This window comes from Rhinatrema bivittatum, chromosome 4, assembly GCF_901001135.1.
Source record: "Rhinatrema bivittatum chromosome 4, aRhiBiv1.1, whole genome shotgun sequence".
In the NCBI taxonomy this organism is placed as follows: Eukaryota; Metazoa; Chordata; class Amphibia; order Gymnophiona; family Rhinatrematidae; genus Rhinatrema; species Rhinatrema bivittatum.
The window spans coordinates 293,663,866-293,676,841 of NC_042618.1; the positions used below are offsets into that span (position 1 = coordinate 293,663,866).

The 12,976-nt window shown below is 41.1% G+C and overlaps 1 protein-coding gene across 1 annotated transcript in view; it reads left to right on the top strand.

The window, feature by feature from the left end:
- Positions 1 to 12,976, top strand: part of RYR3 (ryanodine receptor 3) — a 1,291,138-nt gene that overhangs the window by 1,261,020 nt on the left and 17,142 nt on the right. Inside the window, 3 exon segments of the mRNA XM_029600192.1 lie at positions 9,120 to 9,276; positions 10,529 to 10,593; positions 11,437 to 11,537. Coding sequence (XP_029456052.1) covers positions 9,120 to 9,276; positions 10,529 to 10,593; positions 11,437 to 11,537 — 323 coding nt within the window.

The following is a 12,976-nucleotide window of genomic DNA, read 5'->3' on the forward strand; positions in this document are numbered from 1 at the left end:
CAATAACAGTGAGATCCCCTCCCCCCAATCCACAACAATCTATGGGTGATTGGAAATCAAAAGATCCCAGGTATGGAAAGCTGGAGATTTTTAATCCTATTATTTATTTTTTTTTATTTATGCATTTTCAAATACAAAAAGTAATTTTTAATGAATACAGATATTTGTAATTCTGAAAAATACATCAAAATAGAAATTATATTTATCCATTCGTCAAAGTAATAATTTCCAGGAAGGGAGATGCAACAAAGCAGTTATAAAGGTAAATAAGGAGGACAAATTTCTCCCCCATACAACAATTGAAAATTATATTTTATACCTGGTTTATTTCTACATTGCCTCTGATTCCAAAGCTATAGTCTCTCGAATATTAGAATCAAGAAAAGTTTGCAGCTGTGATAGCTCAAAGAATACATATTTCTGATTTTGACAAAATATTTCACATTTACAGGGAAATTTAAATGTCATTTTACACTCCACCCCCCCCCCCCCCCCCCCTTTGTTTCCACTTCTGATCTTAATTCAAGGAATTTTCTTCTCCTTGCGTCATTCTTGAGAAATCGGGATAAATCCAGATTTTATCACCATGAAATAAGGCCACTCGATTTCGCATATAGAGATGAAATACTACATCACGGTCCGAAGCAAAAGCAAAGGAAACATGTAATATTGATCTAGTTGATATGAGAGTATCCGGGGTGGCTTCAATTATTCCTGTCAAGTTTAGTGAATTTTCCTCTGGTTTGCTGCCTGATGGAATGATACCTCTTACAAGTACATAGTAAATCTTTGAGATGGCTGGCATTGCTTTCTGTGGCAATTTTAAAATCTGACTTAAATAATCCTTAAACATATCATGTGGTGTTATTAGACCATGTTTCGGAAAATTTAATATTCTGAGATTCAGATACTTTTGCGAGTTCTCTATGGCTTCAAGCTTTTTGTCATATAATATCTTAGCTCTTGCAAATCTTTGTTGGCAACTTTCCATATTAGCCATTCCCTTTTCCAGCTGCCCCATTTCTTTATCATACTTTAAAAGGGACGCCTCAATATTAGTGAAGCGTTGATTTGAATTCATTGTAACTTTTGTTAAGTTAACAATTGCCGTCTCTAAAGATTTAACAGCTAACCAAAGAGAATCTAATGTAATCTCTGCTGGTTTATCAATATGTAAAACACTGCTGCTTACAGATCCCGATTCCAATTCTCTCACTATAGCCTTGGCTCCTCCTCTCTTTTCCTCTGTATCAACTTGTATATTTAGGAAATCTATAGGAATTAATTGAGGTGGGGGGGGAGTACTGGGGGCACCGGGGCTTAAAGATATTTCGGCCTGTAGGGCTGATACCAGCTCTGTATCAGATCCTTCAGTGGCCTTCTCCACCGGATTTATACCAGGTGTAGGTGTGAAAAAAGTAGGGATCCGAGGCTGGGAGGGTTCTAACAAGGGAGATGATGTAACCATCTCCCTTACTTTCGCCTTCCTTTTTGTATGAGGCATCATTTTCTCCAATTTTAAATTAACAAGGTAAAGCCTTTGATCATTCTTCTCAACTTTTTTTCTCAAAACAAACTACTGCCTTCCTGGATGGAGGTCTCAGTTGAGAGAAATAGCAAAAAAACCAGAAGAAATTATTGCTCACATTTCATAAGTAATAAGATCCTTTTCCAAATTCCTGGATGTTAACGAAATCCAGACAAAGCCACGTGCCTCTTTGGCGTGCGTGGCTTCGGTGATGCGCCAGCGGAGTCAAAGCGCCACAGGGAGACTGGCTTTTGATGGTCCTGCCGGTCCCGCCCTGATGACATCGACGTCAGGAAGTCAATAGCAATAGATTTGTCGGGGGCCAGGAGAACTCTCCTCACCCCTGCACTCCTTCAGCTGTAGCAGGTAATTAAAGTCCAGCACTTCTCTCTCTCCTCCACCTCACTGAGACACCGCAGGGGGCCGACTTTTGATGGTCCTGCCAGTCCCGCCCTGATGATGTCGAGGTCAGGAAGTCAATGGCAATAGGTTCGTCGGGGGCCGGGAGAACCCTCCTCACCCTTGCACTCCTTCAGCTATAGCAGGTATTTAAGGTCCGGCACTTCTCTCTCTCCTCCACCTCCAATCCTATTATTTTAAATTTGTGGATGTTATTTCATGTGTCTGCTGTTTGGTGTTTGAGAAATATTAGAAAACATGTGAGTCATTTTAATTACTGGATATTCATTGGCTGTTGCCTGCTTGACATATGTATTATTTTTATTATTATGGTTTTAATATTATTAATTATGTTTTACATAAGAACATAAGAAATTGTCATGCTGGGTCAAGCCAAGGGTCCATCAAGCCCAGCATTCTGTTTCCAACAGAGGCCAAACCAGGCCACAAGAACCTGGCATGGATCCAAACAATAAGAAGATCCCATGCTACTGATGCCATTAATAGCAGAGGCCATTCTCTAAGTCAGTTGATTAATAGCAGTTAATGGACTTCTCCAAGAACTTATCGAAACCTTTTTTAAACCCAGCTACACTAATTGCACTAACCACATCTTCTGGCAACAAATTCCAGAGCTTAATTGTGCATTGAGTGAAAAAGAATTTTCTCTGATTCGACTTAAATGTGCTACTTGCTAACTTCATAGAGTGCCCCCTAGTCCTTCTATTATCCGAAAGTGTAAATAACCGATTCACATCTACTCGTTCAAGACCTCTCATTAGTTTAAAGACCTCTATCATATCTCCCCTCAGCCGTCTCTTCTTCAAGCTGAACAGCCCTAACCTCTTCAGCCGTTCCTCATAGGAGAGCTGTTCCATCCCCTTTATCAATTTGGTTGCCCTTCTCTAGACCTTCTCCATCGCAACTATATCTTTTTTGAGATGCAGCAACCAGAACTGTACACAGTATTTAAGGTGCGGTCTCACCATGGGGCAATAGAGAGGCATTATGACATTTTCCATTTTGTCAACCATTCCCTTCTTAATAATTCCTAACATTCTGTTTGCTTTTTTGACTGCTGCAGCACACTGAGCTGACGATTTCAAAGTATTATCCACTATTATGCCTAGATATTTTTCCTGGGTGGTAGCACCTAATATGGACCTAACATCGTGTAACTACAGCAAGAGTTATTTTTTCCTATATGCAACACCTTGCACTTGTCCACATTAAATTTCATCTGCCATTTGGTTGCCCAATCTTCCAGTACTGCAAGGTCCTCCTGCAATTTATCACAATCCGCTTGTGATTTAACTACTCTGAATAATTTTGTATCATCTGCAAATTTGATAACCTCACTCGTCGTATTCCTTTCCAGATTATTTATAAATATATTGAAAAGCACCGGTCCAAGTACAGTTCCCTGAGGCACTCCACTGTTTACCCTTTTCCACTGAGAAAATTGACATTTAATCCTACTCTCTGTTTCCTGTCTTTTAACCAGTTTGTAGTCCACAAAAGGACATCGCCTCCTATCCCATGACTTTTTAGTTTTCTTAGAAGCCTCTCATGAGGGTCTTTGTCAAACGCCTTCTGAAAATCCAAATAATCTACCGATTCACCTTTATCCACATGTTTTTTAACCCCTTCAAAAAATGAAGAAGATTTGTGAGGCAAGACTTCCCTTGGGTAAATCCATGTTGACTGTTTTCCATTAAACCATGGCTTTCTACTTGCTCTGCGATTTTGATCTTTAGAATAGTTTCCACTATTTTTCCCAGCACTGAAGCCAGGTTCACTGGTCTATAGTTTCCTGGATTGCCCCTGGAGTCCTTTTTAAATATTGGAGTTACATTGGCCACCCTCCAGTCTTCAGGTAAAATGGATGACTTTAATGATAGGTTACAAATTTTAACTAATAAATCTGAAATTTCATTTTTTAGTTCGTTCAGAACCCTGGGGTGTATACCATCTGGTCCAGGTGATTTGCTACTCTTTAGCTTGTCAATCTGGCCTACTACATCTTTGAGGTTCACAGTGATTTGGTTCAGTTCATTTGACTCATCACCCTTGAAAACCATTTCTGGAACTGGTATCTTCCCAACATCCTCATTAGTAAACACAGAAGCAAAGAATTCATTTAGTCTTTCCGCAATGGCCTTATCTTCTTTAAGAGCCCCTCTAACCCCTCGGTTATCTAATGGTCCAACCGACTCCCTCACAGGTTTCTTGCTTTGGATATATTTTAAAACTTTTTTCTTATGAGTTTTTGCCTCTGTGGCAAACTTTATTTCAAATTCTCTCTTCCCCTGTCTTATCAATGTTTTACACTTAACTTGATAATGCTTATGCTTTTTCCTATTTTCTTCAGATGGATCCTTCTTCCAATATTTGAAAGATATTTTTTTGACTAAAATAGCCTCTTTTACCTCATCTTTAAGCATGCCAGTAATCGTTTTGCCTTCCTTCCACCTTTCTTAATGCATGGAATACATGTGGACTGTATGTCTACGATTGTATTTTTTAAAAAGTTCATGCCTGTTGAACACTTTTAACCTTTGCAGATGCACCTTTCAGTTTTTCTAAATATTTTCCTCATTTTAACAAAATTTCCCTTTTGAAAATTGTATTTATTTATTTATTATTTAACAGTTTTATATACCGACCTTCATAGTAAATAACCATATCGGATCGGTTTGCATTTAACAAGGGGTATAACTGGAGTAACAATTCAAGTGAACGAAGATAACAATAGGTAGGAATAAGTCAAAGTTACAATCAACAGGGGGAGGAGAACTTGGAAGCTTGCAACAAGCTGGAAGGAAGATAAGGCGGGAAGAAGTTATAACGTATTACAACGTATTGCCAAAGGGCGTACGGGTTAAAGCTTAAAAGGTGCTTTAACCCGTACGCCCTTTTATTTAGTGTTAAATTTAGTGTTAAACCTGTAGATTTACTTATTATCGCTCTTCCAGTTATTAGTTTTAAATTTGATCATGCTATGATCACTATTGCCAAGTGGCCCCACCGTTAACTCCACTAAGAATTAAAAGAATTAAATCTAAAATAGCTCCCTCTCTCATTGGTTACTGAAGCAATTGCTCCATGAAGCAGTCATTTATTACATCTAGGAACTTTATATGCCTAAAATGTCCTGATGTTACATTTACCCAGTCAATATTGGGGTAATTGAAATCTCCCATTATTAGGGATGTGCAGAGGGACGGCATTCGTTGCATTCGGTTTTCGCATTCGTCGGGGGGCAGATACGTTGCATTCGGCAAGGGGGCCCCCGATACATTCATGTGTTCATTCCTATTCGTTTCCCGGTTAAAATTGAATTAACTACAACTCCCCACCCTCCTGACCCCCCAAGACTTACCAAAACTCCCTTGTGGTCCAGCGGGGGGTCCGGGAGCCATCTCCTGCACTCACTCCGTTGGCTGCCGGTATTCAAAATGGCGCCGATAGCCTTTGACCTTACTATGTCACAGGGGCTACTGGTGCCATTGGTCGGGGTCATTAGGTGTGAGCACCTAAGCAGCAGTATAACAGTAGCATGTCAGAAAGAGTGTTTGTGTGTCTGTGTCAGAGAAAGTGAGAGACACACACCCATACCTACTTTGTCTGTGAGAGAAATTCTGTGTGTGGGTATCTTTTTTTCTGACACATACACACACACTCTCTCATTATGTGGGTGTGTCTTTGTGTCTGAGAAAGAGTATGTGTCATTGTGGTTGTCAGTGTGTATGTGCCAATAAAGTCTATGCAATCTAAAAATCTGTTTGTCACTGAGCGTGTGTGTGTCAGACACTGGCTAGCAATCATTACTTGCAACTGGATCAAGAGCCAGACCAGAAATCCAGGATATATCTCTATAAGAGATATAAGCAGATGTGTAAAGGACCCAACCAATTTGCATGGATGGAATGGGGGCTGCAGCTCTGCTCACCCTTGGTCTAGAATGTGCTCAACTTCTTAGTTATTTAGGAAAGATTGAGTTTATTTTGGAGATATTTTGGCTCAGTTCTGCTAGGTTCCAGGGTTAACTTTGCATGCTTTGGCAGATATTGAGATATGTGCTGCAGGGAAAGTACCATGGGCCGGTTTTGAAAAAATCCCCGGGCCAATATTTTCCTGCAAACCACCCTTGAACTCCACCTGCCTTGACCCTGCCTGTCTGACCACGCTTCTGCTTCTCGGTTCTGTTCTGATATCTTGGCCTCAACTGTCAGCTGCTTCAGAGTCTACCCTCAAGATCGTGACACCTACCTTCCCAGATAATACCAGAAAAGGGACTGCATTAGTTTGATGGCTCAATTAAAACTAAACAGACACCATAATAAATACATTTCCTCTTATTCCCATAAGAGTGCCTTTTGGGATCCATTAATGTTACTTGCTTTGTCAGATACCGTATTAAGAGGTTTTGATACTGGCCAATCTTATTTACTTGTATTGCTTGACCTCTCGGCGGCATTTGATACAGTAAACCATCAGATACTGTTACATTGGCTATCCAAAATTGGCCTTAGTGGCATCACTCTGCAATGGTTTAGATCATTTTTACAAGATTGTTCATTTCAAGTGAAAGTAAGCAACTCCCTTTCGGAGAAAGCTGAACTTAAATTGGAAGTACCACAAGGATCTTTGCTTTCAGCCACCCTTTTCAACATATATATCTCTTCATATTCACACCTGCTTATTAGCAAATGATATAGGCAATGGAGAGTCATTCACATCTGCATGCTCTTTGTCTACAATTGTCTGGGCTGCTTCAGCCTTAACCACAACCTATGTATTGGGATATTTAACCGTCCTATTTTACAAGTATCCTTGGAGGATACCTCCCTCTGAATCATGTGTATCTGAGCAACAGGGGGTCTAAACTTTATTTTTTAGATGTATTAGTGATAGGAGGAAATGCAAAAATGGCATTGTGAGATTTAGAGGTGAAGGGGAGGAACATGTGGAGACTGACAAGGAAAAGGAAGAATTGCTTAACAAATATTTATGTTTGTTGTTCTCCGGGGAAGGGCCAGGAGTAGAGTCACATAAAATAAATGCATATAAGATTGGAAGTGAGATAAACCTGAAACAAATTTCAGAAAAGTGTGTTCATGAAGAACTAACTAAATTTTAAGCAGATAAAGTAATGGAGCCATATGGGATATATCCAGGGGTATTAAGGGAACTTAGAGAAGCTCTGGCAGCTCTGCTTGCTGACCTTTTCAGTGATTCTTTAGAGTTGGGAGAAGTTCAGTGGACTGGACACAAGCAGATGTGTTTCCTTTTCACAAAAGTCAAAGTAAGGAGGAAGCTGGGAACTACAGGCCATTTAGATCAATCTCTGTGGTGAGGAAATTAATTGCTGCTAAAACAGAGGATAGTGCAGTTTCTGGAATCCAATGGATTACAAGATCATAGATAGCATGTCTTGTCAGACGAATCTGATCAATTTCTTTGATTGGCTGACCAAGGAGTTGGATCAGGAAAGCGTGCAAGATGTAGGTCTACTTGAATTTCAGTAAGGCCTTTAACACGGTTCCACATAGATTAAGTGTTCTCACTATGGGCTGTAAAGTGACTGTCTGGATTAGAAACTGGTTGAATGAGAGGGGACAAAGGGTAATGGTAAATGGAGTTCATTGCAAGGAGAATAGTGTTACTAGTAATGTGCTGCAGGACTGGTTCTTTTCAACATTTTCTTAAGCAACATTGCAGAACGATTGTAAGAGTTTGTCTTTTTGCAAATGATACCAAAATCTGAAACAGGATAAACAGCCAGGAAGGTGTGAATCTAGTGAAGCTCGAGGAATGGTCTAGTCTGGAAACCAGGGCTGGCATGTCCCAGTAGGTGAACTAGGTGGTCGCCTAGGGCGCCAGCCATTAGGGGCCGCGAGCAGAGCCCATACCACATATGGCCAAGAGGAGTAAAGACTCGGCAGGCCACAAGTGGCAGAGACTCGGCAGGTCGTGAGCAGAACCCATCCTGCTTGCAGCCGAGAAATACAGACACTCGGTGGGCTGCGAGCAGCGCCCATCCTGCTTGTGGCCGAGAGAAGCAGAGACTCAGCAAGCCATGAGCAGCACCCATCCTGCTTGCGGCCGAGAGAAGTGGAGTCTCGATGAGCCACAAGTGGCTCCTCTGTTTGTGTGTGTGTGTAACTATGAAGGATTGTGTGTGTTTGAGAGAGCAATGGAGTTAGTGAGAGAGAGGGAGGGAGTCTGTGTAAGGGTTCGTGTGTGAATGAGACAAGGAACCTAAGTGTGTGTGTAAGAGAGGGGGCCTGTCTGAGAGAATGAGGTTGGGGCTGGAACTGGAACCCTGACCGGGGGGAGGAGGGGGCCAAGGCAGAAGGTTCACCTAGGTCGCCTAATACCCTTGTAATGGCTCTGCTGAAGCTAAGATTTAGAACTAAAAATGCAGTCTTGCATTTGGGTTACGAAAACCTAAGTATGAAAGAAGAATGGGATCTAGGGTGATTATATCTGACGATTTTAAGGTGGCCAACAGCTGGATAGGTCTACAGTAAAAGCCAAAAAGATTGCTTGGATGCATAGGGAGAGGAACGGTCAGCAGGAAAAAAAGAAGGTAATGTTGCCCCTGTTTATGTCCATGGTGAGACCTCATTTGGAATACTGGATACAATTCTCAATACCGCACTTTCAAAAGAATATAAACTAGATGGAGCTTATCCAGAGGGTGGTTGCTAAAATGGCCAGTGGTCTTTGTCGTATATGGGGACAGACTTAAAAATCTAAACATGTATACCCTAGAGGAAAGGTGGGATAGGGGAGATACGATAAATACCTCCAACGTTTCCATGCACAGGAAGCGGGTCTCTTTCAATGAAAAGAAAGCTCTAGAACCCATATGAGATGAGAAAGAAAAGGGATAGACTCAGGAAATATTCCTTTACAACAAGGGTGGGGATGCATGGAACAGCATCTGAATTATGAATTTAAGAAAGCAAGCTCAGGAGATTTCCAAGGTGGTAGTGGGTACTGTAAAGCTGAGTAGTAAGTATGGATTGGCATATTAGACAGGCCATATGGTCTGTTTCTGCTGTCATATTTCTAAGTTTATAAACTTCATAAGGGAAAACTCAGTGACAGTGGAATGTGATCCTACAAGGATTTTGTCCTCTCATACCGAATTACAGGATTCTGCTCTTATTTCTCTTCCCAGTGTTACCTCTTCCATATGTATGTGGGTGTCCGAGCAGGGGGTGGCATCGGTGATGAAATTGAAGACCCTGCTGGAGATCCTTATGAAATGTATCGCATCGTCTTTGACATCACCTTCTTCTTCTTTGTTATTGTCATCCTATTGGCCATCATTCAAGGTAAATAACATGTGCTGGCCGCAATACAGTATTATTAAACGTTGGATGGAGAGGTTAATATAGATAGGAATCAGAGAACTGTAATGGACAAGCTTCTGTCTTACTGGATCATTCATTAAGATGTGTTAGGACTCTAGATACGTTATATCACGTATATCACATGATATTTTACATCTCCTCACCCAGATAGCATCCCATATTAAAATGACCTTCTTCACATCCGATTTGCATGCATGAATAATGGAAATACATGCAAAGAAGGTCATTGATATGCAATTTGAAGCTAATATTTTATCATGGCCAAATAAGGTGGTCAACTGCAATAAAATAACACCACCTCCTAGGGAAGTGTTAGATGTGCGACAGGAGGCCCAGGATTCTAACATGGGTCCTGAAGCTCCCGCCGCACATTTAAAGCGGTAGTAAAAAAACATAAATAAATAAACCAAGGCCAAACAGGGAGGTTGTGCTGGGGTCAGTGCTGATCCCTGTTTCAACTGGGACCGCTGATTGAAGCAGCCCTGACTCCCCAAAAAAGGAAAAATAAGTGCAAATATGCATGCAGTGGTGACAGCCCCCCCCCCCCCCCCCCCCCACCAAAGTCAACCACTCCCAGCCCCCCCAAAGGCTAAATCCACCCATGTCCCACCCCCTGGCCCCTCAAAGGCTGAAGCCTCCACCCTTCACCCCTGCTCCCCTCCAGAGCCCCCCTTAACTTATCCTAGATCCCGAGTCAGGGACAGGTGCACCCTTGCACCCTTCTCGGTCGTACTAGTTTTTAAATGGCGCCGACCTGACCATACTCCAGCCATGTGACTGGGTACGTTCCAGGGATTGGACCCAAGGTGAAGTGCCAAAGGGTTCACCCAGACCTCTCACCCAAACACTGCAGACAACAGACAAATCAAATTTCACTTGCACCAGCCAGCAGGTGTAAAATTATTATCGTACAAAATAGCAACTACCGTGAATTCTTCTGAATCCCCGTCCCAGAGTACTCCCAGCTCACTCCTTTTTTTTCACCATAAAATGTACATGTGAAATTTAAAATATGTGTGTACTCTTGCTGTTTATAAAATAGCATATTCACTAGTTCATGCGACTTACGTATATGCAATCTTTACGCAAGAAACCCCTTTGAAAATGTACTCCATTGAATGCCGGTTAGGTGACTTCCTGAAAATTTACTCCACTATTTATAAAATGTCACCCTGAGTATGTTGCTAATTTTCCTTGCACTTTAAAACACCAGGTCTAATTATTGATGCTTTTGGGGAGTTAAGAGATCAACAAGAACAAGTGAGAGAAGACATGGAGGTAAAGTTTGAAAATATAATTTTTATATTTTTAGGGCTCCTGCCAGGAGCTTTAGCATTGTCTGCTCTGTATGTTCGCAGGTGAAATAAATGTATGCATAGTGTCAGATGGAAAGAAGAGTCGGATGAGAGCGGGAAGTGTATAGTTCTAATGCATCTCTTATGTTGAACGTCGGGGGGAGTCATTTTACATGGCTTAGCATCAGCAAATCTTTCATTAAGATATGGTGCTGAGCCATCTCTATCTTGGTTATGGCTTACGTTTCATAGGATTTTAGTACACCAGATCTGACCGCAAAAAGTTATCCAAATGTGGAGAAATCAAAAAAGAATGAAATTGATGGGCAGCAGTACTAATTATAGGGGCAATATTCAGTCACTGTGCAGCTCAGCAAGTTAGCTCGATAAACTTATCCAGCTACATTAGCTGGGATATTCAGTGGCATGGCAACACCGTTGATTATATCTGGCTATCTTAAAGTTAGCCAGATAATTTTATGTAGCTAACTTTAGGACAGCCCTGTTGCTGTCGGACTTATCTGGCTAACTTGATTCCTCTCTGATCTGCCCATTCCCCTCCCCTGAGTTATCCGGCTAAAAACGTAGCCAGATAATTCATTTGTCTGGCTAAGTGGCACCCACTGACCATAGCCGGATATTTAACGGTGCCACTTAGCTGGATAAGTCCAACTTATCCAGCTACATTTTTTTTATACCAGGCTCACTGTAAGTTACTCATTACTGAAAATAGCAAAAATTAATATATTGTTTCATTCTTTCAGCAGGATGACCGTTGTCTCATTGATAAAACTGAGTACATGACTTCATTTTCTCTCTCTTCCAGACCAAATGTTTCATTTGTGGAATTGGCAATGACTATTTTGATACAATACCTCATGGTTTTGAAACTCACACTTTGCAAGAGCACAATTTGGCAAACTACCTGTGAGTATAAGCAGTGATCTGACACTACAGAAAATTCTTTGCTTAACTACCAGAGGTGGTGAGGGGAAAGTCATATAGTCCTGAGGCCACATGGGAAGCCTGGGTTATGTTCCTAATTCAGTTTTCCATACCCTGAGACAGCCAAATATGATGGAGTACTGGGTGCCCTTCTTGTAGATGAAACTACTGACAGCATTGAGCAATTTTAGGTGAATTCTAGAGTTTCTTGTGTTCTCTCCACTCTTCTATTAAAAAATTATTGTGTTACTCTGTAACTGATAGGATGATGAGTATAAAAGGCTATATTTTAGCCTCATTACAGAGATTGCAGCAGTACACTATCCATCGCAGGGTGAAGAGAATGAGAGGTAGTGGCACCCTGTCTTTATGATTGTCTGCAGGAAGGGGATCAAGAAAAAAGGGGGATGGGGGGAAGCGATAGAAGTTCAGTGGAGTAGATCGTTGATATCTTATTACTGGAATGAGTATGTGTCAATGGGGCAACACAGAACAGTCCAGAACTGAGCAGAAAAACTTGTACCTTACAACCTAAAAAATCTTTTTCAAGTTATTAATTTTCCAATTAGCATCTTACCTGCAATGTCCTACCTCACTGGTAGAACAGCCAGTGTTAACAGGTGTCACATATGAAATACCTACAGTACCTGATTGTAATATATTTTGAGGTGGCTGACCACACACATTGACATTTTTGCACAAGACACCAAACTGTCATGTTCTGAATATATTGCAAGACACTCATTTTGCAGGACATAAATACTTTAGGCAAATAGATTAAATTTTATGTACGTTTAGTAATACATTTGGAGGTACAAGAATAGGTAGGTACAATATAGTGTACTTAGAAAGGGACATCCTGTTACACTCTCCAACAGCCAAAATTGAGGGGAACTGTCATTTAGAAAGTATAATAAACCAGCAACAAAACAGGAAGCAGAATTATTTCACTTCTTAACTGCTTCCTAACTATGGGTCTTCTACTCCTGATCTGTAGTCTTTCTTCAGTCATCTGCAAGGCTTTAATAAGGAAGGGCCTGTGGCAGAACCTCCAGGAATGATGTCACTAGAGAGGACAATAAAGTTCATTGGAAAAATAGTGGTTAGATCTAATGCAGCATCAGTAGATATTTGGGCTGATGAGAGCAGTTACAGCTTATTCTTCTATATGGAGTCCTGCCCATCCCCATGTCCAACATTTAAGACAGGAAAACCACATGCTGAGGACCCAGACGCACCATCTTGACTATTTTAGCTGTTATGGGAGGAGCTTCAAAAATTCTAAGCCAGAGCTGTCATTTTCAGTTGTTTTTATTTTTGTTTGTTTTTTTATTGTCACCAGGTCATGGTTGTTGTCGATACACCCTACTAATTCCACTGTTTCTCCTCATTGGAGTCTGAGGGTCTGGGTCACTCTATAT